This window comes from Rattus norvegicus, chromosome 10 (genome assembly GCF_021556685.1).
Source record: "Rattus norvegicus strain SHRSP/BbbUtx chromosome 10, alternate assembly SHRSP_T2T, whole genome shotgun sequence".
In the NCBI taxonomy this organism is placed as follows: domain Eukaryota; kingdom Metazoa; phylum Chordata; class Mammalia; order Rodentia; family Muridae; genus Rattus; species Rattus norvegicus.
Window position 1 is genome coordinate 52,311,198 of NC_141543.1, and position 26,509 is coordinate 52,337,706.

Consider the following 26,509-nt stretch of genomic DNA (forward strand, 5'->3'; position numbering starts at 1 on the left):
CAGCTTCCGGCCCCGCCCCCGGGGCCGCACGTGACCCCAGGTGAAGGTAGAGGGGTGGGCAGGACCGCCCTTAGTCACCGGCGGTCCAGCCCGCTGCCACCAACGCCTGTGGTTCCTCAGGTCGTCCGGTCTGCAAGGCGCCACCGGCTCGGTAAGCAAGTCCCTCCTCCGGGTTTGCGAGCCCAACTTGGGCTTGCGTCCCGGCTCTCACTTCTGACTAGGGCGAGGTTCCCTGTGAACCCCAGCTTATTCCCAGGACTCCGCGAACCTCAGGCGGATCCCGAGACGCCTAGGCGAACCGCTGCCCTGGACGGCTCCGGCTCCTTCCCCACGGCTCGCTCCGCCCACATCACACGTCACGCCCCTTTCCTCGCCACGCCCCCGCCCTCTGACCCTCGACCGCAGTCTTCTGCTGAATCCTTCAGGTGCGGTTCGCAGAGGCGCCGAGGCCCCGGAGCCTGAGAGCGCGGTGCCCGTCGGGCCGCGTTCCCACAGCGAGGGCCGCCATGGCCTTCTCCCAGGTGCAGTGTCTGGACGACAACCACGTGAACTGGCGTTCCAGCGAGTCGAAGCCCGAGTTCTTCTACAGCGAGGAGCAGCGGCTGGCCCTGGAGGCCCTGGTGGCCCAGGGTCGCGACGCCTTCTACGAGGTGCTGAAGCGCGAAAACATCCGCGACTTTCTTTCGGAGCTGGAGCTTTCGCGTATTGTGGAGGCCATCGAGGTGTACGATCCGGGCTCTGAGGACCCGCGGGTCTCGGGCCGCCGCTCCGAACTCCAGGACAACGGAGGCGTGGATGCCAGCGAGGATACCAGTGCGGCAGGCGGGCCCCCAGCTACGGCCGAACCGCTGCCCTCGCTGGAGTACTGGCCCCAGAAGTCGGACCGCTCCATCCCGCAGCTAGACCTAGGCTGGCCTGACACCATTGCCTACCGAGGTGTGACCCGGGCCAGCGTCTACATGCAGCCACCCATTGACGGGCAGCCGCACATCAAGGAGGTGGTGCGCAAGATGGTCAGCCAGGCGCAGAAGGTGAGGCTCCACGGCGAGACCCCATTCACCCAGCACGCATGGAGACCGAGACAGCCCCAGGACCTCTGACTGGCCTCTTGGTTTCCTCCTTCAGCCATCAACAGCTGAATATCCACCTCCTCTGTCAGGTGGCACTGGGCTTCCAGGCTCAATGGGCTTCTGTGTCCTGAAGTGTTTCTGAGGTCCCCGAATGCAATGCATGACCTGTGTGGGAGGAATCCGGGCTTTCTCTCACCCACTCTCCCTTGTCTCATCTCAGATCCACTAGCAGATAGAATCTTGCACACATAGATGAGCTTGCTGGCAGGGGTCTCGGGGAGAGACACAGAAGCTGGTCTGGAGCCCTGAGAAAATCTGCCTGCTTCCTAGCTGTGCTGAGTGGCTGGTGTGTTGCTCCAAGCTTTTCTCTGAGTGCTGCAGTAGCAGCAGTTGTCCAGGCCAGAGAGTCTGGGTGAACCCGGTGTTACCTGTTGAAGGTTCTCACCCATTGGAAGAGTGAGGGTGTCTAGTTAGGTTGTAGTTTCCCATCAAGAGGCTTTTCAGGCCTTGTGCTGATTCCCTTAGCCGACAGCCACTGACTGGACTGTACAGTGCCCTGGCTTTGGGTGACTGCTCCACACTGACACACTGACGCACATCTTGAGAAGCAGTAGACACTGCTTGTACAGACAACCGAGCCATAAACTGGGTGGCCATGACTGTGAGTGGACGGATGCCTGATTTGACAGGCAAGGTAGCCCAGCAGTCTGTGATGTATCCGGAACAGGTCTGTCTTCAGGTGATAGTGAGAGTATTCCTAGCTGGGTCTGACCCTTTCACTGTCCGGGCCCAGAATGAGGCAGTCAGTATACAAGGCCAGATGTTCACCCTGGGGACTGATCTGGCTGACAGGGTCTGGGGAGCTCTTGGGCAGAGAGACCAAAAGTGGGTCAGTAGCTGAGGTGGCGCGGAAACCTGGCTCAGCTTTCCAGCAGAGGGGAGGCTCTGTCCACAGGGCCACTAGCTGAGGGTTTCTAGTCTGTAGGTACGAATTGTGTCTCTAACCATTGTGGTGGTGGAGTATTGGGTGGCAGGGAGGAGGAAGGACTGAGTAATCCTCTGGACACCTGAGAACAGTTGGGAATCGGTTGCCCCTAAAAGGGCCTGGGGTGACTCCCACTTGTGGCAGAGCCCAGTCCCTTGAGAGGAGGGAGGAAGACTCTGAATGAGGAACCTGATGTGTTAGTGCTTTCCCAGCAGGGAGGAGGCAGCCTCCACTTCCCAGATCGGCCTGGGAACAGCTGCAGGCTCTAATTTTCTGCAGACATAGGGCCAGCCAGTGATAAGGACAGATAGGGGTGCCTGGGACCAAGCTGTACACTTAGGGCTTCCTGGCCACATCCTTATGCCCACAGCTGAGTCGTACCCACTCCCTGCAGACCCATAGCTTCATTTGCGCTCAATTTCATTCCTCCAAGGTTATTGATGGCACCTGTCTATGGTGACAGGAGACACTGATCTTAGCATGAGCCCCATTGGCACCATAGTGGGTGACTTCCTACTGCCTACCATGGAGAGGCATTGCCCTCTGCTTCCTACACCTGGAGCCTGTTCCCCACAGCAGGGAGTCCCATAGGATCCTCAATTGACAGAGGACATGTCCATTTACAGGATGTTGGTTCACATCCTCACTGTGCTGTCTTGGTCCAGGCCCCTCCCCTGTGGACCTGTGTGAGTCCCTGTTCCCCGATCTTTGTCTTAGGGCCCACACAATACGTAGGTAGGCTGTAACAATAGCTTCCGTGGAGTGTGAGCACTTTATAATCTCAGGTAGTGTTATCTGCCTCTTTTTTCACACGGAGAAACTGAGGCCAGACTCATTTAGCCATCCCTGCCCAAGGTCAGTTAGGCCTGTTGCACTCTGGGACCTTCCTTACCCAGGAGTGTGGTAGCAGGGCAGTGACAAGCAGGACCTGGGAGGAGCAGCTGACCTAGGTGGCCTGAGTCTTCACCTCCTTACCACTGCTTCCCAGCCTCCTGGGGCAGGCCCAGACGCCACTGGATGCTGACAGAGCGCTTTGCCTGCCCTCCCCTTGCTCCTCAGACTCTTCTGTCTTATCTCTCATCACAGTCCCCTCTCACCCACCTCCCCTTTTCACCCTACGCAAATGTTAGGGGAACCCCAGCATCCAAGAGTTGGGATGGGGGTTTTGCTGACTAGCCCTTTTCTGTGGGGGCTTCTGCAGCATGGCTGCTGGCATTGAGTCACTCTTCCAGTAGTCAGCACAACTGACAGACCCTGGGGCAAGGAAATGACACAGCACACACTCAGCTCACTGCCACCTCAGCTACCCCTGGTGGCCGTGTTCCTGTCAGGATTATTCTGCTGCATCCTCCCTCCCCTGAAGATGGAAAGGATCTGACTAGAAAGAGACAGGAGTGTGAGAATAGGCCCTGGTGCTGCCTCCGCTGTAGGATTGGACTGTCCTGGCTCCTCCCTAGGCCCTGGCCATTCTGTCTGTGAGGTGGGAACAGGCATGGAGGACTGCAAAGGGTCCCCTTTGTCCTGCCACCTGCTGTTTAGATCCTAGATTCACCTGGACAAGGGAAAAGTGGGGTCTCATCATACTCTCTTGGTTGTGTGACCCTGAGCTTATGCTCTCTGCACTGCTGTCCAGTCTTAGTGAGCTCCCCTCTGAGGCAGCCCCTGCTTGCCCTCTCCTAACCCTCCCCCAACCTTAGGCTGGGAGGAACCTCCCCTGGGCTCCAGCTGCATACCAGAGGCCTGTAGCATCACGCCTGGGAGGGATGAGAGCAAGTGGCCTCCAGAGGGTGAGGCTGGGTGGGGTTGGGCCTCAGTCAGAGGACCTTCCAGCAGGTCCCAGTGCCCACCCTGACAGGGACTAACCCCTACCAGTCCCTGGGCATCATGTGTCATACCTTCCCAAGTTACTATGGAAGACACAGAAGGAAGCTAAGGTGTCAGGTGATGGCCCTGCACTAGATCCAGATTTATGTCTTCCAGCCAGGGCTTATGAATGGAGACCCAGAGAAGTTATATTTCTTGCCCAGGGCCACACAGCAAGAAGAAAGAGGAGCTAAGTTTCATGATGCCCGATTGACCTCACATCTTTCTTGTCAGATCCCTGCCTTCACACTCAGGAGTCCAGGCCTGCCACTTGGCTCCTGGAGAATAAAGGCAGCTTAATGAGGCATTTATTAAATAGCAACTATATGCCAAGTGCTGAACAGGCACTTTACCTGCTCTGTGTAATCCTTGCTATAGCTCCATAAAGTAGGTGTTGCCTCCATTGTCCGCAGAAGGAATTCAAGGTTTGGTGGGGCTCAGAGAGGGTGAGCAACTTGCCCAAAGCTTCAGAACTGAGAGCTGGAGGATCTGGACTGCAGGCTCTGTGTGACTACATCCCATAGGGAATCCATTAGGCCGTGCTCCCTGCTTGCTTAGCTCAGGGCAGTGAAAGCATGTTCACAGGCTCCTGGGGCCCTAGACATTGGGCTGCCAGAGGTGGAGAAGAGCTGGTCACGCTGGGCCTGGAACGGGGAACCAGATCTATGTCCAGTCCTAGGGACCATGTCTCTCACCACTGCAGGCTAGCCACACACCACATTGTAAAGGCTCAGTCATTACTGGCCTGAATGCCTTCCACAGTATTGTAAGGGCATGTATGCTGTCTAATGGTGTTGCTGTCCAAGTCGTGAGCACAATGGTGTCTACAGACAACATCTAGCAGTGTGTGCCTCAGGGTGTGTCCTTTTTATTTGGAGGCACATGACTGCACCAAAATAGCCCCCAACACAAGTTCCTATGGGCCAGGAGCTGCCTTCTGCCTGCTGGGGCAGCTCCTGCCCTGGGCCAGGCCACACCTGTCGGGGTGGGAGCCATCAGATAGCATAATCCCAGGTGTTGGCTCCAGACTTCTCCAAGGTTCCCCACCCCATGGCAAGCGCCTGCATCTTAATGGCGATGTGCCCTGCCTGGAAGGAGCCTTTCTGCTATTCCAGGAGAGGAGCCTGCCACCTGCTCATATCATAGATGAGAGCAAGGCACAGAATGGGATAGAACTTTGGGTTTTTGGTGTGGCAGGGCCTGGACTATGTTCTGTGGAGCTCATGGGCATGGTAGTCTGGAAAGTTAACCCTGAAACCGAAGGGCATCCTCTGGATTGAGAGAAGGCCTAGATTGCCTGCCACTTGTCTACTACTAGGGTTCATGGCTGACCTCCATTGGACAAGCCCCCAGACAGGCTGGCAACTTTCAGGGTACACTCGATGTGGGTGTGGGAAGGACCAGCTTTAGTGTCAGGCAGACTCCGGTCCAGTTCTATCCTCTCTCTGGCAAAGCCTGAGAGTTCTTCACCACTGTACTGGGCCGACCTCAGTAAGACACATACCTGCTTGTCAAAGTCCAGGTGAGATTTAAATGACCATAAGAGAGCATGAGTTGTCCCTCAGCGTGTTATGTGGTCTCGTGGTATGTGGTGCCAAGCTGCGTCCAGTTGATGCCAGGCCTCTGCCCTCACTCTCTCCATCTTTATCACCAGGAGCCACACAGAGCAGTCCTGTCACTGTCACCAACACTCTCCATGGCTACAACACTGTTTTCAGCTTCACCAAGCCTCAGGAAAGGAGAGAAGGCTTGTCTTCCTGGGGTGCAGGGAGTCTCAGAACAGCACTCACACCCCTGGGCTCTGTTCAGGGCCTGTGGAGTGACCAGCATGGCTTCTTGTCTATGACTTGCTGGCTGAAGCCATCCCCTAATTGGTTTAACGAGGCTTCCTTCTAATAGGTAGCATGGCCCCAAGAGCAGCTGGGTTTCAGACTGGAAAAAGAAGTACTTGGAGATCCACCCTATCTTAATAGCACCATAGCAAGTAGAGAAACTGAGTCTTTTTTTTTTTTTTTTTTGGTTCTTTTTTTCGGAGCTGGGGACCGAACCCAGGGCCTTGCGCTTCCTAGGTAAGCGCTCTACCACTGAGCTAAATCCCCAGCCCCGAGAAACTGAGTCTTGGAGTGAGAAAGTGACCCAGAAAGGCAGGGCAGAGTTGGGCAGGCTGAGGCTGGTCTGTTTCAGGATAGAGTGGGCTCTGGAAGATGGCGGCATGGAGTCAGAGGTAGGAAAGATACAAGATCCTGATAATGGGAGAATGTGGCCCTGGACTGTGACTATGTCTTTAGGAAGTATGACACTCTGGTTTCCTACATGTGAATATTGGTGGCCTGCTATTCTTTCTGTGGTTTGGATCAGACCCCTTCATCCCAAGAAGATTCCCTGCCCCACTACTAGAATACGAGATAGATGGGAAAGTCATTCTTCTGGCTCCATTTTATGCCTTGACTGAGAGAGGGAAGCATTGGGCCCCCACCATGGAGTTGGCTACAGTCCCCTAGCCTCAACTTTAACATACACAGGGGTGATTGCTGCCATGCATAGCCTGTCAGGAATGAATTCTTTTTTTTTTTTTTTTTTGTTTTTTTCGGAGCTGGGGACTGAACCCAGGGCCTTGCGCTTGCTAGGCAAGCGCTCTACCACTGAGCTAAATCCCCAACCCCAGAATGAATTCTTTTACCTTTGGTTTTGAAAGTCATTTTCCCTTGCCATCTACTTCTAGGTGGACAGTTTGTTTTCATGCAGTGCTTGAAAGATGTTGCTGACTGTCTCTTCTCTCACCGGCTCTGGTGAGCTGTCAGCTGGGCTCGGTCCCTCCATAGGCAGTGGTCTTTTCCTCCTGGCTGTTCGTAAGAGCCTAACTTGCTGCTTTTTGAGTGATTTGGTTCTATGCGCTTCAGCTTCCCATCTCTTCTGGGTGCGTCAATGAGTCTGTGGACCTCCATTCTTATGAAGTGAAGAAGTTTAGTCAGGGATGTTTCTAATCTCTCTCTCTGAGATGACAGCTTCCCTCTGTTAGACTTCTTGGAGCTTACCACAGGTGCTGATGGGTTGCTGTTTCTTCAGTCTCCTTCTATGTGACATTTGGATACTTGGTGCTGCCGTGCCTACAACTTACTATTCTTCCATGATATCTAGCCTACTATGAATGCATCCAGCTGTATAAGCTGGCTGGAGCATCCCGCCATGCCTGTAGAGTCTGAAAGGACATATTTTCATTGCATGTTAGATTTTTTTTTCTTCCATACTTGTACTTATTTATTGAAGCAGAGTCACTCTGTAGACCAGGCTGTCCTCAAACTCACAGAGCTCTGCCTGCCTCTGCCTCTGCCTCTTGAGTGCTTGAATCAAAGGTGTGTGCCACCTTGCCCTGCCCCTTCAGTGAGTCTTATTTCCCCATTTCTTTGTACAGTAATCCTCTAGTAAGTATAGATACAGTGGACTTTGTGCTGTAGGCTGCTGGTGTATATATGTTCCTTTAAATATTTTAGAACTTTGCTGTAAAATGCAGTGAAATTTCTTGGAAATTTTGGGGGGGGGGGTGTAGGCTATGCATGGAACCCAGGTCCTCAGCATGCCAGACAAACCTCTCTCTGTCACTCTTTCTGTAGCAGGCCCAGCTGAACACAGTGAAGTCTTGCTCTTACCCTTGTTAGGAAGGAGCAGCTCAGTGACCACAGCAAACCTTCCACCCCCAACTGTGCCACTTCTGGAATACAGATGCATTTCCTGCCATAGTGCCACTGTCTGCCACATGGACAGATCCAAGCATTTGGGATAGGGAGCCTAGGCTGTTTACATGTGGCTCTTGAGAAGTTTGCCTAAACTTGGTTCAGGACCTCCTTGCCTACTACCTAGGCATGTCCTTTTGCAGATTACCCACAGGCCTCATGTGTCAGTATGGCTTCTGTCTTATCTAGGATGGCATGAGCCTCCCATAGTCCTGTATGAGGACCACATGCTGCTTTAGCTGTCCCTTTGGGGCTTCTCCCAGCCTTACATGCTTCTTTCCACCATGAGCTACCCAGCTGCCAGCTGTGAACAGCTCTCCGAAGATGGGCAGAATCATCAAATGACTTTGGAGACAGCCTGGATGGAAGGCTTAAGACAGGGTGTTTTGAGGGAAAGGAACCAGTGGGGTCAGAATTCTCAGGAGAGGTGTGTTAGAGGCTTGGCCAGTACCCCAGTAGTTTTCAACTATATGTGGATCAGCTGGCTGCCTTACCCATCCCTCCTCTCTGGCACTTGTGGGAAAACCTGCCCATCTACTGTCCCATGAGGACACTTTGCTCTAAGTGAAGTTTGGAGGCACAAGGAGCCTAGAAGAAGCTACTGTGGGTGTTGGGAACCATGGGCTGGTGTCAACACTTGGTAAGGCTGGAGACTACAGCTTCTTTGAAGAGCAGCTACCAAACTGTCCTTTCAGACTCTATAGACATGGCGGAATGCTCCAGCCAGCTTATATAGACCCCACTGGACTGTGAGCAGAGTTCTGGGATGCAGCTGCTTCAGCAAGGACTGAGCAAGGACAGGGTTTTTTGTTTTTTTTTTTTTTTGTTTTGTTTTGTTTTTTGTTTTTTTGGAGCTGGGGATCGAACCCAGGGCCTTGCGCTTCCTAGGCAAGCGCTCTACCACTGAGCTAAATCCCCAACCCTAAGGACAGGTTTTGATAGCTTATCCACCATCCTGTTTCACAGATGTGGAAAGGAAGGGGCCTAAGATGGCAGGTGGCTAGTACCAGGCCTTGAACACCGCAGGAGTTCCAGGGCCACACCTCCTGTCTAACTGATAGATGAAAGTTCCTGAGAACTGCACAGTCTCGAGACCCCTTGATGAACTCTCAGTGTCACAAATGAGCCAGGCCATCCGAACAGGGAATTAATTAGTTGATTGTGAGGTGTGGTGCTTCAGGGTCCTCTCTTGTGCTGATTGCAGCATTTGTGAGGATCTAGGGGTAATGGCGTTGATGTTAGGAGTTGTGAACCCTAGACATTCTAGGCTGTGAAGAGTGAGCAAGGCAGGGGCAGGCCTGTTTTGGCCTCTGTCACTGCCTGCCTCCACATTCCCATCTACAAAGCCAATATAACCTAGCATGTCTCAGGAACTCTCAAGGAACTTTTGTGAGCTGACCATGGATAGGCCAAGATGTGAGGTGCCAGGTAGTGGTGGGGAATCTCCCAGCATTGCCCCACGTACCAAAGCACTGTGCGCACCTCCATTTCCAGTGTCATCTCAGACTCCAGGAGTACCAGGCAGCTCTGCCCTCTGACATTAGCTGAGAGCTGCTTAGTCTTCCTCCCACCAGCCTAGGGTCAGAGCCCAACACCAATAGAGAGCCAGAGTCAGCCAGGGGGCCCTCTCAGGGATCCGCCTCAGGGCACGGGTCCCAACAAGTCCATCTTGGCAGCCTGTGACTTCTGGTCCAGGTCCCTGTCTTGCCGGGGCACATCTTACTCTGCCATGGTGCCCACAGCTTGGAACCAGCTATGACTGATCCGGGGTGCAATGGGCTGGAGAACCTCCAGAGATCAGTGTGCCAGCCAGCCAGGTCAGGCTTCTTTCCAGGGCAGTACATGAGACTGTTTGCCTGCCTAGGAGTGGCCTAACCAAGGGGACACTGTGGGATCCCAAGCATGGAGATCCCTGGAACATCTCCCTCCAGCTACCCTCCCCAACACTACCACCCAGAGTCATCAGGAGGGGTCACTACCCGCCAGGGTCATCAGGAGCCCACCTGCCCGTGGTCTTCCCCAGAAATCTCTGGCTGTTGCTGAGCAGGACACTCTTAGGTCCTCCTCCTTCACACCTCACCCCTCCCACTCCGCAGTGAAAAGCATTTCCTCATCTAATGCTGACATCACCCTCTAACTTACCCCTGCCAGTATCATCCCTATGCCCACTCTGCCACCAGACAGCCCCTAAGAGATGGAAAGTAGCTGTCCTCTGAAGACTAGGATCCCTAGGGCTCAGCCTCCTGACTCCCTTTATTCCAAGCAGATTAGTACCACCAGGCCCTGAAGACCACGGGTCAAAGGAGGGCCAGACAACACAGCTGGGAGCAGGGAGTAGTCACTGTGCTTCAACTTGCCTCAGTGTGCCCAGCTGTGCTGGGATCTCACCTTGTTGTTTGTTGGAGTCAGGCATCAGAGGCAAGGCTGCCTGGGAGGAAGGCAGCACGTAGGGGTCCCTGAGGACCCCCTTGGATTAGGGTCTTTGATGTGCATTGCCCTGAGTGTGCTTGCTTCCCATGAATGGAGTCATGTTTTGCTGATGAGAAAACAAGAGCCTATAGTTATTTAAGGGTTTAACTTAGGTTCACGCAGCAAGTTCACTGCAGGACAGAGTTTGCACTTTCATGGCAGATGAGCAGCAGGTATCAGCAGGAGCCAGAGGCTCAGGAGGAGACCAGATGGGCCTGTAGGGGCTAGCCTAGTGAGCTCACTGCTAGTGAGCGTGTAGACATGTCCCCAGAAGGCTCCAGGTAGCCTCTTGTTACCTTGCATATACAGATCTCACTGAAGGAAGATGCTGAGTACTCTCTGAGCTCAGCTCTGTGGTAGGCCACTGTCACGGCTCTCCAAGGACTTGTGGGACTTCTCTCTGTAAAGCTCCTTAGGCACTGTCTGCTAGTGTGAAGGAAGAGGTAGTGTAGGGAGCTGTCACCTGAGCTGGGAGCATCCCTGGTCTGTTACTATGTTCTACTGGGGGCCAGGTCCACAATGTGAGTGCTACACCAGTCCTCTGGTTGGTGGGGAACTGAGACAGTTGGTTCTCTGGGTGGGCTAGGTGTGGATAGATACACTTTGACCTCTGGAGCCCCACCCTTAGGTGTGGGAGAGTGGAAGTTACCTGTGGTGGGCCTAGGAGTTGTCAAATGACAGGTAGAGCCCATGCTGATGTGGGTGCAGTCTGGTCCAGATAGGCATCCTGCTGTGGTCTACAGCAGCCCAGGACTAAAACAAGGTATTGAGTTGGTGGCCATGCCATCTGCTGGCCTCTTCCTAATGTGACCACGTCTGGCTTGTCTCAGCATCTCCAGGAGTGGGGAAGGGCCGCATGTGTAGCTGTTCTTGAATCTGACCCAGGAGGGTACCAATGCAGGTTCCTGGACTGAACCCCTGGCTGTGCTCAGGGCCACACCGGACCTTCCTGGTGGCAGCACCAGTCTGTGAATCCCAACCTGTCTGAGGAAGGAGGCCTTGAGGACCAGCTGAACATGTGGAACTGTGACATAGACCTTGCCCCGATCTTGGTTCACCCTTGCACCCTCCTGTCATGTCTGCATTCCTCCCCACTCCTTCCACCTGGAGGACTCTGGAACTAGGTTTTTCATAGGCTTGTGGCTTGGGAGGAGTAAGGGTGCTGTCCTCATTGCTGTGCTGGTAAACTATCCAGTCTTTTCCTGTTTCCAGGTGATAGCTGTGGTCATGGACATGTTCACTGACGTGGACATCTTCAAGGACCTGCTGGATGCCGGCTTCAAGAGGAAGGTGGCTGTGTACATCATTGTGGATGAGAGTAACGTGAAGTATTTCCTGCACATGTGTGAGCGGGCCCGCATGCACCTGGGGCACCTCAAGGTGAGCTGTCAGCCCTTGCTTGGGCAGCTGGAGGGCAGGTAGTCATTTAGTCAGTCAATAAACATTGCTTTGTAGACAGTGCCTTATACCAAACAGAGTTCAGTCATCCTGGAGCTTTCTGCCAGGTGGTCACACAACTTGAATGCCCTGAGGGATAAGATACTTACTACCTAACAGGCAGATAAGATAAACACAGATCTAATGCTTTCAACCAGGTGCCAGAGCGCCTGCCAGGTACTGTGTTACCCATGCCACATAGGTTTCCTGTCTGCCTGCATACCTCTGGTGACAGATGTGTGCTCCCTGCCTCCACAGGCAGCTCAGACCATATCACCTGCTGAGCTCTGATCCCCAGGAAGTCCTTCCTGGGCTAAGCCCCAGTTCATCCCATCAGTTCTGCTGACTGGCTTTAGGGTCTGGCTCAGACACGGAAACACCTTTATCCAAGGTCAGGGTTGAAATGGACTTGCCGTGTGTAAGCAGAGTGGGTAGATCTTTGGAGCAAGAAGGCACAGTGGAAGGAGATGGGGAAGAGAAAGCCAACGCCTGGTACCCCAGCTTTGCTTTGCTGTGTCTGAAGTCTTGTTGCCTACCATGCTGGGCTCCGAGATTTCATCAGTCTGATGGCTAGGTAAATCCGCCAGTATGACTAGCTCTTCCACTAAGATCCCCTGTCAGCTCTGTACAGCACATGTCCCTGAGTATAGAGAAGTCTGCAGAACCAGCTGGTCTCTCACAGCTTGTGACTACTCAAGCCATTTTCCATAGTTTAACTCATTAAAACCGACAACCTGAGTGGCAAGAGCTGTCATTCCCATTTTGCAGATGAAACAGTAGAAATGTGCTGGGTCTCACTGCCAATAAACTAGAAATGAGGGCCAAGTGCCCCAGGCTGGAGGCCTGTGGTTGGAACAGACTCCAGATGGTCAGCACACAAGGCTGGTGACAGTGGCAGGGCTTGGAACCTGTAATTTGTCAGCATTTGTCAAGGCCCCCTGCGGAGCCTTTCAAGTGGGTGTGAGATCTCTGCTGTGCTACCCAGTCTCTAATTTCAGGCACTTCTTCATGTGGTCTTCAGGTAGGTTGACCCTAAGCCTCATACCTGCTGGAATGTAATTAGCACCTGGAAATGGCTCTGGGGTGGCAGACAGCTCATGCCAGAAAGAGCCATTGTGTACAAGTTCAAAAAAGATGACTTGGGGACTTGGCTGTTCTGTGGACCAGTGGCATCTCCAGGAGCTCCAGGAAGGTGCCCACTCCATGCATTTGCCACACACTGGTGGTGATTAACACATATGTCACTTAACACATCACCCTCTTAAGAGAGGCAGACAAGAGATGGGACCTGTAGGTGCCAAGGTTGGCTGCTAGGAGGCCCTGGCCCAGAGTGTCAGTAGAGACTTCTTAGTGCCTCCTCTTCTGGAGTCTTCTGAGCTTTAGGACTTAGGAAGCAGTGGGACTCTGCTCTGTGGTTGTAAGGCTCTCTGCCTATGGCTTTGTGGGGGTGTCTGAGCCAAGACACTTGTAACTGCTCAGACTAGGCTCTCACAGAAAGATAAGTAAGAGATTGGCGCGACAAGGAGATTACAGACTGTCTTTCAGAATTCTCTGGTGCCGTTCACATGGGCCCCCTGCCCACTGACCACTGTGGGACTTGGCACCTAGAGTTGCTTGTGAGTGACAATTCAGGATAGTAAGACTGAGGAGGTGTGCAGCTGACAGCCTGGTGTTAAGACGGGCTATGGGAGGCTTGCCCTACCCTATTAGCCTTCAACTGTCGCAGGAGGGCAGCTTGCTGGATTCAGTAGCCTGTCCAGTCCCACCCTATTGCCTTCCTTTCTGGTAAGGTGACCATGTCTAAAAGACATGATCCTAGGAGCCGGACACCTTCATGGGCGAGTGACCCCAGCTTCCTAATTCTTGTCTATACCAGCCTCACCATAGTTTTAGGTAAGTGGTCAGAGGTTCTTGTGAGCACAGCCCTGCCAGGTGTCACTGCCCTCCTCATCAACTTCCCTGCCATAGGCTGGCTGGGTCTGGGCCTGTTTCAGTGTTTCAGGATCATTTCCTATGCTGGTAACCATGGGCTGCTCTCAGCCACCCACTGCCCTATCCCAGCCTTGTTCCAACCTGCCCCAGAGCCTGGAGGCCCAAGATACAGGTAGCTGTAGCAGGGTCACATTTGTGACAATGGGGTATCAGGCATCAAGTGCCCTGTCATCACACCATAGGTAGTTAATGGCTCTGAGCTTCCATTGTTCATGTGTGAAATGGGCCTATCTCCATGCCTTCACTCTGGGAGGGCTATTTTTTTTAATTTACTTATTTTTATTTTATGTACATTGGTGTTTTGCCAGTGGGTATGTCTATATGAGGGCATCAGGTACCCTGGAACTGGAGTTACAGATGGTTGTAAGCTACCATGTGGGTGCTAGGAATTGAACCCGGGTCTTCTGGAAGAGCAGTCGATACTCTTAACTGCTGAGCCATCTCCCCAGCCCCTGACTGGGCTGTTGGGCAGAGCACAGGGGACTGTGGTGGGCATGAGGGAGATAGAGGTTCCTTTGACCCTGTGTGGTTAGGGACAATGCTTCTAACACTCCCCAGCTGTGTTTTGAGTGCCAGGTGGCTTCCAGTTTTTTCACAGTAGTAGTCTGGTGGGAGCAGTCCTATCTTGCCAGCAGTTATGTTAGTACCAGGACTGACCCTGTTCCCTGTCCCCACATGAAGGGGACTGACATGCATTGCCTCTTCCAATGTGTGGGCTGCTATCTACTGGCCCTGAAGGCAGTAAGGACATGAATCCCCCACATACAAATGGACAGTAGGCTTTGAAAAGAGTACCTAGCCTTTTGACCTTATCCTTTCCCAGGATCATAGGGCCAGGGCAGTGACAAGGTCTTACACTGGGGTGACCCTGATGCTAAGAGGTCCCCATGAGCCAGTGGGAGGCAGGCCACAGCTGTGAAAGACCTGTCAGTGGGCAAAGCTCCTTGGCTTGTGTAGGCAGACTGGAAAAACCAGCAGCCACCTGAGCTGCCTACACAGCCAGCAAGGAAACACAAGCCATCTGACAGCCGTGGGAAGACACATGCTAGGGATACCCGACCGGGCCCAAGACCAACGCTGTGTCCTGCCAGGCTCTAACTGGGGTTGCTGAGGAGGGTAGAGGGGAAGGGGGGCTAGACCCTAGCCCCTGTCCCTTCCTGAGTAAACCATGTCCTTCCTTCTATGGCTGGGGCCATGATGGGTAAGGATATATGGCAGGGGCTTATATCTGGGCTGGCCCTGAGTGAGGGTAGAGTACTATTGGCATTGAGTAGGTAGAGACAGGACTGTTATTAAGCATCGTAGTGTCAGTTCAGCCCGACAGTGACCCAGCACACCATGTCAGTCATCCTAGGGAAAGGCTTGGAGCACTAACATCAAGGCACAGAGTTGGGTAAGTCTCAGCTCACAAGGCACTTCCCACTGATTACCATGCCTGTTCATGAGTCAGGGTGAGAGGCACAGGGTGAGCTATTGCTCTGCTTCCTACCTTAGCTCATCTCCTGGCACTTCCGGTGGTCCAGGCATGGCTGACTACTTTGATCCTGCTAAGGTCAGGAGTGTCATATGCTACATCACACTGAGAGACAAAATCTCATCGCCTCCCTTGCTGGCCACCAGGTTTGGCTAATAGTTCTGCTTTCCCTGAACAGTCCAGGCTGTCCTAGATGTGCTACAAAGTTTGTATCCTGGTGTGTCCCCACTGAGAACTCAATCCTTTCTATAACTCCCTACAGGTCCCTAAGCCCTCAAGCTGTGGGTGTCCCAGGTAGACAGGCACATACTGAAGTGAGGAAGCTGAGGTGTGGAGAGGCTCAGCCAGTGTATGGTGCCTGAGTCACATAGTCCAGAGTTCCAGAGTGCCCTGGTTAGAGTGATGGAGACAGCACAATGGACCCCAGCTCTGTGTCCACCACAAGCTTTGGGCCAGAGCAGCCTGACTAACCTCCACTTTCTGCCTTGCCCCACCTAACTCCACTGTGCCTCATGGAGGTCTGAAAGAGTCTAAGGACCCTTCACTGGCATGCCCATCCCCAACTAGGGGCACCCCAGGACATGAGACAATGTAGCTTTGTAGGATCCTCCACCTTTGCTCACACGAGCCCAGACACCTGAGACATTACCTCATCTGGGCCAGGCCCATGGGGTGAGGCTACCAGGAACCAGGAGGCAGAGGGTGGGGGGTCTGATGCAAGCCCCTGCCTGCTACCCAGCCCCAGTGGTGGAAAAGCTGATGGGTTCAGTGCCAATCCCCCTCTACAGACAGAGAAACTAAAGCCTAGAGAGGGCCATGGGCTTATTTAGTATCCACAGTAGGTCACAGGCCTGCCTCTCACATGGCTGAGTTACTCTGAGATGAAAGCTACGGCTTTCTGAGCCCTTCATAATAACAAAAGTTTGGGGTGAGTAGACAGACAGCAGCAAAAGAAGTATGCAGGCTAGTTGCCTAGTTGAGGTGCATGGCCCCAGCACACAGTGTTGGATGGTGAGACCACAGGACGCCACAGAGCTGGGTTGTGGTTGGCACAGGTGACAGGGAAAGCCTCTAAGATCTTTGTTCTAACCTCTGGTCCCTGAGCATGCAGTGTGTTAGGTACAAAGTCACGAGTGCTAATTGTCCTGGGCCCTGGCCAGCTTCCTGCTGAGCTGGCTGTGGGCAGGCCTGGGACAGGTGGGGCCAGAGTAAGCTGGGCCCTGGAAACAGCTTATCTGCCCTCTAGGACGGCCCAACAAGACAAGTAATTGTTCACCCCACAGCTGGGTGGACATCATGTGGGCACCCACCCAGAGCCACCCCTGTCTACTTCTGTGGATAGTACTTGCAGCCACCAGAGGAGTCTGGGAATAGGAAGCCCTAGATAGGAGACTGTAGTGGGTGGCATGCCACTCAGGCCACCACCCTGTGTGTGCCAGCTTCCCTGTTCTCTGCCCCTGTATGCGCATTCACGTGTGCATCCTCCCCACATGCTAGCACTGCTTTTGATACACAGGTCTAGCGTATACTCTCTCGAGCCCTCCATCGCTCCTGCTGCCCGCAGACAAAGCAAGCAGGGCCTCTTTCATTAGAGTCAGGCCCAGCAGTGCAGACAGCCTGCTCTTCCGCTGCCTGCCCTCTGCATCCCTCCCTTGGGGCGTTTGCCCTCCTACCTTGTCCACGTCATACTTTTCTGGGAGCCTCCCAGCCCATACCTTCATTCACTCCTGTGCTTCTGGGCATTTCAGGTTGTTGTTTTGACTCACTGCCTCACTGCCACCTCCACAGTAGCACCCTTGTCACTGCCATCTTTGTCTGCCACTGGGGGCCTCAGCAGGGGTCAGTGAACAAAAGAGCACATGGGCAGTTAGTGACTTAAACCACTGAGTGGGATAGAGAGCAGACAGGCAAGTCACAGCTCAGTCTGACAAAGACTGTGTCACCAGCCCATGTCTGAATCCAGAGCTCCCAACCATGTGAGCTTCAGGTCAGTAGACCAGTCAGGAAGCAGTGCTCCTTAAGCCAGATGGACCGTAGGTCCCATGCTGTTGTTCTTGGGGAGCCTTAGCAGTCCCTCGATGCTTACATTTCAGTCAGCCTTCCCTTGTTCCTGTGTTCCCCTCACTCAGCAATGGGTCCTGGAGCACCCAGGCTCTGGACGGCTCTGGAGGTGCGCACTGAAGAAAAAGGCCAGCAGTTTGTGACTCTACTTTCTCTCTGGACCTATGAGCTCTCTGGGCTCTGAGGGCTTTCCCCTGCTGGCTCAAAGCCTGGTTGTGTGATAGAGACTGAAGTTGACCGTTTATAAGACTGACCCTGGAGCCAGTCCTGCCCCATCTCCAGAGAAAGAGTTTTCCCTGAGTGCCTAGGACTGTTGTCAGTCATCCTGGAAGACCCTGGATGTGTTAAAGTGTAAGACCCAGGTTCCATCCCCCTTGGGTGGCCCACAATCCAGGTACACTACCCTTCTCCACCTCACACCTCATTCCCCATCCTCATTCCCTACAGACTGACTCCAGGCTCTGGACAGTTTGCTGTCCCTGCCTGTGAAACCAGTGCCTGCCATTGTCTAATTCTGCCTCCCTGTCTCCCAACACAGAATCTTAGGGTACGCAGCAGCGGGGGAACCGAGTTCTTCACACGATCAGCCACCAAGTTCAAGGGCGTCCTGGCCCAGAAGTTCATGTTTGTGGATGGAGATCGGGCTGTGTGTGGTTCCTACAGGTGATTCTCCTCTGTGACTGGGCAGGAGTTGGCCTCTGGTTTGCAGCTGGTTTCTGCCCTTAATCCCTGCATGTGACATGCTGGTTATTCCAGTTCATTGCTCCCAAAACTGCTGAGCTGTGTGCAGGGCTGGGTCCACCCACTGTCTCTGGAGGCAGGCAGGAAAGCCTTTCTAAGCAGGCTGTTCTATCCCATACAGTCACTGGCCCAGGGGTAGGGTGGGCTAGGTCACAGTGAATTTGCTCAAGACCTCTACAAAGTCACTCTAAGAGCCATCTCCAGGGCCAGAGCCAGCTTGGCACCATCACAAGACAGGGCAGATTTGCCACAGTCACTCTTGGATTGATGACAGCAAAGACACCAGTGACAGCCACTGTGTTGGGTAGTCCTGGTGCCCAAGGCTGCAGTGGGCATTGTCATGCTGCCTTCAGTAGTCCAGAAGAGCCCCAGGGGTTTGCTGGGGAAAAGCTAGGCATAGGCTCCCAAACTTAGGTTTGACCCCTGCCCTACCCCAGGCCACCTGCATTTTTATCCTCGGGCCCAGTGACCAGTCTGACAAACCCTAGCTAAATCAGGAGGCACATATGCCCTGTACCTGACCACCTATCCTGCCTTTATATTGTAGCTTCACATGGTCAGCTGCAAGGACCGATCGGAATGTGATCTCTGTGCTGTCTGGTCAGGTGGTCGAGATGTTTGATCGGCAGTTCCAGGAGCTGTACCTTATGTCCCAGAGTGTCAGCCTCAAGGACATCCCCATGGAGAAGGAGCCAGAGCCAGAGCCCATTGTGCTACCGTCTGTGGTGCCCCTGGTACCCACAGGTACCATGGCCAAGAAGCTCGTCAACCCCAAGTATGCACTTGTCAAGGCCAAGAGCGTGGACGAGATTGCCAAGACTTCCTCTGACAAACAGGAAGTTACGAGACCCCCTGGGCTGCGGGGCCCTGCAGTGGCTGAGCGCCCAGGGGATCTCTCTGAGCTGCTACCGCCTGTCCACCCAGGGCTGCTCAACCTGGAGAGGGCCAACATGTTTGAGTACTTGCCCACATGGGTGGAGCCAGATCCAGAGCCCGGCAGTGACATCCTGGGCTACATCAACATCATTGATCCCAAAATCTGGAACCCTCAGCCCAACCAGATGAACCGCATCAAGATCCGGGACACGGCCCATGCCAGCACCCAGCACCAGCTATGGAAGCAGAGCCAGGGGGCTCGTCCCTGCCCAGAACCCTGCCTTCCCCCAGCACCCAGGGACTCACAGGATATAGTCCCAGCTGAGAATGGCTTCTCCCAGGGGAACTCTGAACCGCAGGCTCCTGTACCTAAGCCCCGGACAGTCCCTGTGGCAAGTGTACTTGCCCAGGATGGTAGTGATATTGGCTGGGCCCTGGATACCCCAGAAAAGGAGACACCCCAAAACGGGATAGACCCCAAGCTACCAAGCACAACCAGCGAGAGCCAGGTCCCACAGCAGCAGCAGTTACCTGTGACCCAGGATGACCCTGATGACCTGGAGACAGGACTCCCCAATGGGCTGTATGAGGATGAGGATGAGGATGACGACGATTATGTGACCCTCAGTGACCAGGACAGCCTCTCGGGTAGCTCTGGCCCTGGCCCTGGCCACCGGCGACCCTCAGTGGCCTCATCTATGTCAGATGAGTACTTTGAGGTGAGGGAGCGGTCAGTACCTCTTCAAAGGCGCCACTCAGAGCAGGTGGCCAATGGACCAAGCCACCCACCCCGACGACAGCTGAGTGCCCCTCATGTAACCAGAGGAACCTTTGGTGGACCCCTGAGTGGCCCCCTGTGGGCTCAGGGTCGGGGCAGAGAAGACATAGATGCATCAAGGATACAGGCACAACGCCCCGTGGACAGGCAGGCTCAGGTGGGTCTCTTCCCTCTTCCCCAGGTGTTGTGTAGTTACCCCAAGAGCCCAAATGCCCATGTCCCGGGACGTTGTATCCTTGGGTCCAGTGACACCCTCGTTACATCAGGTGATGAATGGGGAAGAGTGGAAATACACAGGGCCATGTGGCTGGACACTAGTAGGTTAGGGACTCTCAGTCCTAGAGTCTCCCAAACAACCTAAAAACACATGTCCACAGCTCCCACATACCCAGAGCTACGGGGTCTGATACGTCCCACCAGGTAGAGGTATAGATCCTGTTTTGCAGATTAGGCTTAATGCCTCGTCACAGAGATGTGAGTCCTCCTTGTCTGGACTCTATGCTAAGCCACCTCCCTATAGATTTCTTTGTGCTCCTAAGGACACAAAGAATCCCTTTCTCCTCCATGTTGGGCAAGAGGAAATCCCTCCTTTGTCACCGTGGCTTTTGTAGACTAAATCCTTAAAGCCTTGGGTGTCCTGCCACCGCAGGCATGGCCACAGAGCCCATCCTACCTGGGAACAGTACTCGGCTGATCATGCCTGGCATGATCATCAGGCCCATGGGAAGCATCTTCAGGTAGCTGGCTAGAATGGAGCCCGCCTTGGCATGGTTCAGGTTCCGGGCAGACAGGGACCGCTGCACAATAACCTTTGGTACAGGGAAAAGAGATGAAGACTCTCAGCCTTGGGCATACCTGTATCAGCATCTCCTTTGTGGGTCTCACGAGGTAACACAGGCAGATGCAGTGTTATCCCTAGACCACCTAAGATGACCAGCCAGTGTGCCAGCACAGCTGACACCCCACCAGAGCGCCCATCTGCTCCCCTCATCCCGGGGACGCAGTCTCCTACTACATGTGCTGTGTGTCAGAGCCAAGGGAGGCCTGGGTGTGGTAGACACACACACACACACACACACACACACACACACACACACACACACACACACACCCCTGACCCTCCTAAACACAGACACTGACATAAATCCTGGGAGCAGAAGTTGATACTGACTGTATGACAGGCAGAGCCCTAAACCCTAGGCCTCTTGTACTTCAGTAGTAGTGAGGGTTGCTAGATGCTGCCCGAGAGCACCGTCTCCTCTGAGGACCTTAGGTAGATCCTGATGGCCTCAGTTTCCAGATCTGCAGGATGGCCATGGGTACATGAATAGGACAATTGAGTCCCCTCTCAGATCTGGTATTTGATTTTGCTGCTACTTTGGATTTGGTTCTGGAGAAGGTGTGAGGTTGTATCTGTGATATACCTTGCTTCACAAAGGTTCCCTGCAGCCTTGTGGGGCCAGCACCTGCAGAATGTCTGGGTCACTGGGTAGAGCAGATGTTCTGATGGCAGTTTCTTCCCTGGGTTATACAGGTGTAACTGGAATGTGTTGTTTTCCTGTGCTATTCTGTCCACTGTCAACAGCTGACACACAGATAGGAAGTAGCTGTCCTGTTCTCTTCCTTCACATGTGGCTACTAACCCCGACCCTGAACAGTGGCTGGCCCTGTGACAGACGCTGTTGTCCCAGGTGTCTCAGAGTGTGAGTGAAATGAGAACAGTACAGGGTTCCCTGACTCCCCATCTTGCTTGTCCCTCCTGGGGAAGCGTGCACTCCCATCCCTGGCTTGGCCATTTCACCTTTCAGGCCTGCGTCCCCTGATCTGAACATGGGTTACCGCCACCATCTTCTGTGTTCCTTGTTGACCTTTGCTAAACCTCTTGGGGTCCTTATGTGCACTCACTCAGCCAAGAGGGCAGGATAGTTGCTGACTCATTGGCCTTCATGGGGAACAATTCTGAATGGCATTCTTCTACCCAGAGATGTGGGGCTAGGCTGGGCCTGCCCAGTGGAAGGAAGCAAGAGGAAGCAGGGATCAGGGGCTCATGTAATCTAGCAGGCCCTCCAGACTGCCTTTCATCCTCCTGGGTTGGCCCACAGAGCTCAAAGAAAAGGGTAGAGCCTGCTACAAGGTACCTGAAAGGCCTGGGCAGGAGGTAAAGGCCAGATGGGAGCCTCAGGATCTGGGGTCCCAGAGGAGAGCAGCCCTGCTTGAGAGCAACAGGTTACCATGTGGAAATGAAGGCTCCCCAGTGCTCTGTCACCTCCCAGCCCATATAGATTCCCACCTTTGGAAATCCATTTGGTACACTTCAAGACTGTTTCTGGGCCTAGATGTTCAGCCTGTGAGTGGAGCTGACCCTGCTGGACTCAGGGAGGCAGGTGTGTGTGCACAAGACACTTTATAAACTGTCACAGTCCTCACTAGCTGCTGGCCATGGCTTGGTTGACTTATCCTATGATGGGCTAAGCGTGACTGGTGATCTAGTGACCAGTGATCATCAGTGGACCTGTGCCCATCACAGGGCCCTTCCCTGTTCCATGTCTCTGGGCTGCCTACAGGCTGGGCAGCATTGATCCCTTATGCCCAGAGAAGGGAAGTGGGTATCTGAGGTCATCTGGAGGTTCATGATGAGGAGAAGTCAGAATTACCTCAGTCCTCATTGGACATCCAGGCTCAGATGGAAACACTGCCACCAACAACCTGCTCTGGTCCTCTATCCATATCTAACCATGTTTGCTGATAGATAGAATGGAGCACAAACCACACAGGGAAGAACCAGTCCATATTACAGATGAGAAGACTGAGGCACTTGAGTGGTTAAACCCTCTGATGAGTGTCAGAGGCAAACCAGGCTCTGTCTGGTTTATGCAGCAAGAGTCCTGTTAGCCCCTCCCACCACGCCATTCAGGACCTCACTTTCCTTTTTCTCTCCAGGGCCAGCATTTCCACCGACATGGAAGCACTACCTCAAGGACCCCAGGGCCTCCCCGTTACCGGCCTGCTGCTGATGGTACCCAGAGCTCTTCCAAGAAAGCAAGCCCAGCAACAGCAGGCCCCAACCACTGGCAGCCCAAGGGTAGCCCAACACCCAGAATGCTACCAGATCCTGGGAGCCCAAGGCCAACCAGAAACACTCGCCTCCGAGCAGAGCTCAGGGCCACTGAGGAACATCCCAGTCCCTTTGGAATCCCCTACTCCAAATTGTCCCAATCGAAGCACCTAAAGGCCAGGGCAGGTGGCAGCCAGTGGGTCCCATCCGACTCTAAGCGCAGGGCCCGAGACCACAAGGAACCCTAGCAGCCAAGATGGACCCCAACCCCGCTCCAGGGGGCAGCAGGTGGGGGCGGGCAATGCTGGTGCTCACCTGGTCAGTGCACCAGTACCAGGTGGCCATGATGGTCAGACCGAAGGTCATCCCAGTCCATGGGAGGTCTCCTGTGGAGGGGTCCCGGAACATATGCATGGCGTCTGCTCGAGGCAGGTGGCAGGTGGTGTTGGGGATGGTCCTGGACGGGGTGGCCTGGGCATATGCCGCCTCCAGCTGCTCATAGCCACCAATCTGGTTGAAAGCTGGAGGGTTGGGTACAGGGTTGGTTTTGGGTGGCCCTGACTCCCAGGCTCCTCCCATCCTCACCTCACAGATAACTTCATGCATCAAACTGGAACCCCTACCTCATCTTTCCTGCTCCAGGGAGGGTTGAGGTTATAAAAAAGAAAGAAAGTGAAATAGAGTATTTTATTTGTATTTAAAATAACTATTAAATGAGCATTTTGCACATGGGCCCACAGTGTCCTGTTGGCCAGCAGGATTCATGGCTAGTCTCTGGAAGCCTGCTGGCCTCGGGTATGGGGTTCTCTGCCAGTCTTTGGACTGGCCCTTCAAGGAGGTAGAAGTGGTTTTCTTGTGTTTGAGCATTGAATCCATGACCTGGACTTCTGAAGGCTGTGACTTCACTATCCTCACGTTGGCATTCACGAGGCATTGTGGTCCCATCCTTCCAAGACACAGGAAGGAAGGCAGAGGCTCCTCAGAGCCTTACGGCAGGCCTAGCAGGTAGGGCTCAGACCAGGGGTCTTTCCTCTGAGTCCAGAACGTGTCCTATCTACCTCAGGGTTGGGTGGTGCGAGGCCCAGCCCTGGCCTGGCTGTGTCTGTAGTCATTGCCCTCTCATCCAGCCTGTGTCTGACCATTAGGTCCCTTCATCTCTAGTAGGCCCTAGACACACAGGAGTTGCTACCCAGGGAGGAACACACCTGGGAGTAGGGCAGCTCTGGCATCTTCCCAGGCCCCCTTTCCCTGCAGGGTGTGGAGCTAGGAGTCTCAGTAGGCCAGGGTCTATTTTACCAGGAATCTCAGTGGAGGTCCAGAGGCAGACTCTGCCACAGAGGCCCAGAGTCTGAGCTGAGGCCTCACTTTTAAAGCCACCTACCTACCTTGAGACCTATTTTGCTCCCTCCCTTACCTGCTGTCTCCCTCCTAGGGCATGAGTAGAACTCCCTTGTCTGTTTCTAAACTAGTGTTACCTGTCCAGCACACCTCCCTCCCTGCAGGCTTTTGTCTGGCAGGAGACAGCAACACCTCCTGGGACTCTGTACATGATTTTAAGCACTGGAGGAAACACCTCAGCAGTTTTGTGGTCTGCTAATTGTGTGCTGCACAGCTGCCTGCTGTGGGGCCTGCCCAGCCCTGAGGGAGGCTAGTCAGCGCCTCCCCACTGCACCCCTGTAGGCAGGAGGGAGCAGCCCATCAGCCTAGGAAGCCAGCAGCCAACCTTTAGAGCTCAAGGTGCAGGGACAGCTCACCCGCGCCCAGTCCCCAGACCTCACCTTTGACTGCCAGAATGACAGCACCCACCACCATGATGGCCGTCTGCAGGGCATCTGTGTATATCACGGTGGCCAGGCCCCCTGCAAGAAACAAGGTTGCTGGCTTGAGTGTCCCAGGAGAGTTTGACCTCATCACAGGAGCTGCTGGTGGGGCCTGTCCTTGCGGATGGGCAAGCTGCACCAAAGTACCAGAGCTGTTAGCCAGGCCCCCGATCCCCACCCGACCACCTGTGAACTGGTCACCATCGGGCTCCCCATGCTGTGAGGTTTCTCCTGCACACATCCCTGCTGGCTCCCCATGGGTCCTCAGGACCCGTACCTGCAATGGTGTACAGGGCTGTAATTGCCAACGTGAGGATGGTGGACAGGTAGAAGTTCCAGCCCAGACAGATATGGACAAACAGGGCTCCTGCGTACAGGTCAATCTGGGGGAAGCAGAGTTGAGCACAAGACAGACATTACAGTGAGCTACAGGGCTCAGAGTCGGGGTGCTGTACTCACTGGCTTTGTGATCTGGCTTAGGTGTTCCAGGGAAGAGAAACGAGACCCCTCTCCCAGCTGTTCACTACCTGGTGGGGTGGTTGAGGGTGGGAAAGAGAACTGGCTGTGGGCAGTTGTGTGTCATGTTCAGATGTATGGCGGATGTTATTGTCACAATAAAATTCAAAGTGGCCAGTGCCCATCAGAGAGCAATGTTGTCATTGAATTTGGCCTCTACCTGGGGGACCATATGGGACCGTGACAAGTGACAAGGATTCATCCAAGAGGAACTCAGAGACTCATAGAGATATATGCCCATCTCTCTTCACACCTTTCCCTGCTTGCTCAAGGATTCAGAAACGTCCAAGAAACCTAGCCATCTGGAAATTCTAACCTGGTCTCTGCTTTCATTTGGACCCTTGGCTTTGAGCATGTGTTCTGGGGAACAGAGTGATATAGGTAAAGAGAGGAGAGGTCAGCCTTCAGCTTGAGCAGAAATGTTACACCTTGGAGGAGAAAGGACTCTTCAAGACCCTACTTAGTGTGACCGAAGAGGGGGAGGCTTGGGGCAGGGAGAGACTTCCTCAAAGCCAGATATGTAGTACACCTGGTGTTTCCAGGTGAGACTTGGCCAGGAGTAAGGGTGGATACAGGAGACCGCTGGAGAGCCAGCTATTCCAAAAGTCCCCTTCCCCACCACTGCCTAGCCACTCACTTCCAGCACTGTGCTACCTACCCCTGAGCCTCAGCTTCTAGTCCCCTGGGCCTCGAGCTGTCTGCTCTCTGCTTCCCGTCTCCCAGGTTCCCCGCAGTGAGCCACTATACCACGTCACACTCATAGCTAGCCTCCCTGCCTTCTATAGGATCAGATGAAAGGGATTAGCACAGAGGTATAGGGTAGGGCCCTGCTCATCATCCAGAAAGGACTGTTGTCCTAGGGGAGACCCAGGGCACTGGTAAGGCCTATCTGAACACCATCTAGCCTAAGCTTCAACCTTGTACTAATAGCTACGGGGACCTAGGTCTGTCCTACGTGGCCCCACCTTGAACTTTTTGAGCAGGCTACCTCCCTCCTGGGACACCACTGTCCTTATTTGTTAAGCAGGATACCAGTGGGTATAGTCTAGGATGAGTGGAGCAAACTTGCTTCCAACAGTCAGTCAGAAGCACTCAGCCTTTCATCCTGCAGCCCCTCCCTCCAACAACCTGTCACCCATTAGCTTGGCATTAAAGGTCCAGAAGATGAGGACCCTCCCTGGGACTTACTATCCTTTGTGCCGACTTTCCTTAGTAGTCTGGGGGAAGCCGCAGAGTCTAACCTCATTCCCCAAAATACAGGTGGGAAGGTGGAGGCCAAGAGAGTGGAGGAACTTGCCCATCACAGCAAAACTCAGAGACACAGCCCAAAGGACAGGACTGGGCATCCATGTGCCGAAGAAAGGGCCATTCTGAGGTTTGAGGCAAGTCAGGCCTCTGCTCCTGCTGCAGTGGGCTCTGACTGACCCACACTCACCCAATCACAACCCCCTTCTCCAGCAACACTGCGGTGCCTTGCCAAATTCAACAAGGGTTCCTTGCCTAGCCTTGTACGCACCTGATTCTCAAAGACCAGATGTCCCCAGGAAGCTCTTCCTATATTGCCTGCCTTGATAGTGGGGACACATTTGTGTGCCAGGCACCATCCTGAGGGTCACATGTTCGGTGGCTCCTCTAATGCTC

At 53.9% G+C, this 26,509-nt stretch overlaps 2 protein-coding genes across 6 annotated transcripts in view; one reads left to right on the plus strand and one right to left on the minus strand.

The window, feature by feature from the left end:
• The window catches only part of Slc5a10 (solute carrier family 5 member 10), a 50,343-nt gene that overhangs the window by 10,948 nt on the left and 12,886 nt on the right, over positions 1-26,509 (minus strand). For all 4 annotated transcript variants that reach the window (NM_001107007.2, XM_087571797.1, XM_087571799.1 and 1 more), the window contains exons 6-9: positions 24,630-24,735; positions 24,311-24,391; positions 22,848-23,053; positions 20,151-20,286 (exon numbers count right to left, since the gene is read on the minus strand). In NM_001107007.2, coding sequence (NP_001100477.1) covers positions 20,151-20,286; positions 22,848-23,053; positions 24,311-24,391; positions 24,630-24,735 — 529 coding nt within the window. The remainder of the gene's footprint in view (positions 1-20,150; positions 20,287-22,847; positions 23,054-24,310; positions 24,392-24,629; positions 24,736-26,509) is intronic.
• Sack1g (scaffolding CK1 anchoring protein G) lies at positions 73-25,003 on the plus strand. 2 transcript variants are annotated; one of them, XM_087569190.1, is made up of 6 exons: positions 73-151; positions 426-1,031; positions 11,331-11,498; positions 17,621-17,745; positions 18,371-19,634; positions 22,418-25,003. In XM_087569190.1, exons 2-6 carry the CDS (start codon positions 507-509, stop codon positions 22,778-22,780), a joined length of 2,445 nt encoding a protein of 814 aa, XP_087425316.1. In that variant the 5' UTR covers positions 73-151; positions 426-506; the 3' UTR covers positions 22,781-25,003. The 2 variants fall into 2 exon arrangements, with proteins under 2 accessions (XP_087425316.1, NP_001417231.1); NM_001430302.1 differs by having other exon boundaries at positions 73-1,031.

Excerpts from the sequence above, each read along its gene's own strand:
- Sack1g (NM_001430302.1), top strand. The coding sequence starts at position 507 with ATGGCCTTCTCCCAGGTGCAGTGTCTGGACGACAACCACGTGAACTGG. Across the intron at positions 1,032-11,330 it reads TGGTCAGCCAGGCGCAGAAG|GTGATAGCTGTGGTCATGGA; the intron begins GTGAGGCTCCAC and ends TCCTGTTTCCAG. Across the intron at positions 11,499-17,620 it reads TGCACCTGGGGCACCTCAAG|AATCTTAGGGTACGCAGCAG; the intron begins GTGAGCTGTCAG and ends CTCCCAACACAG.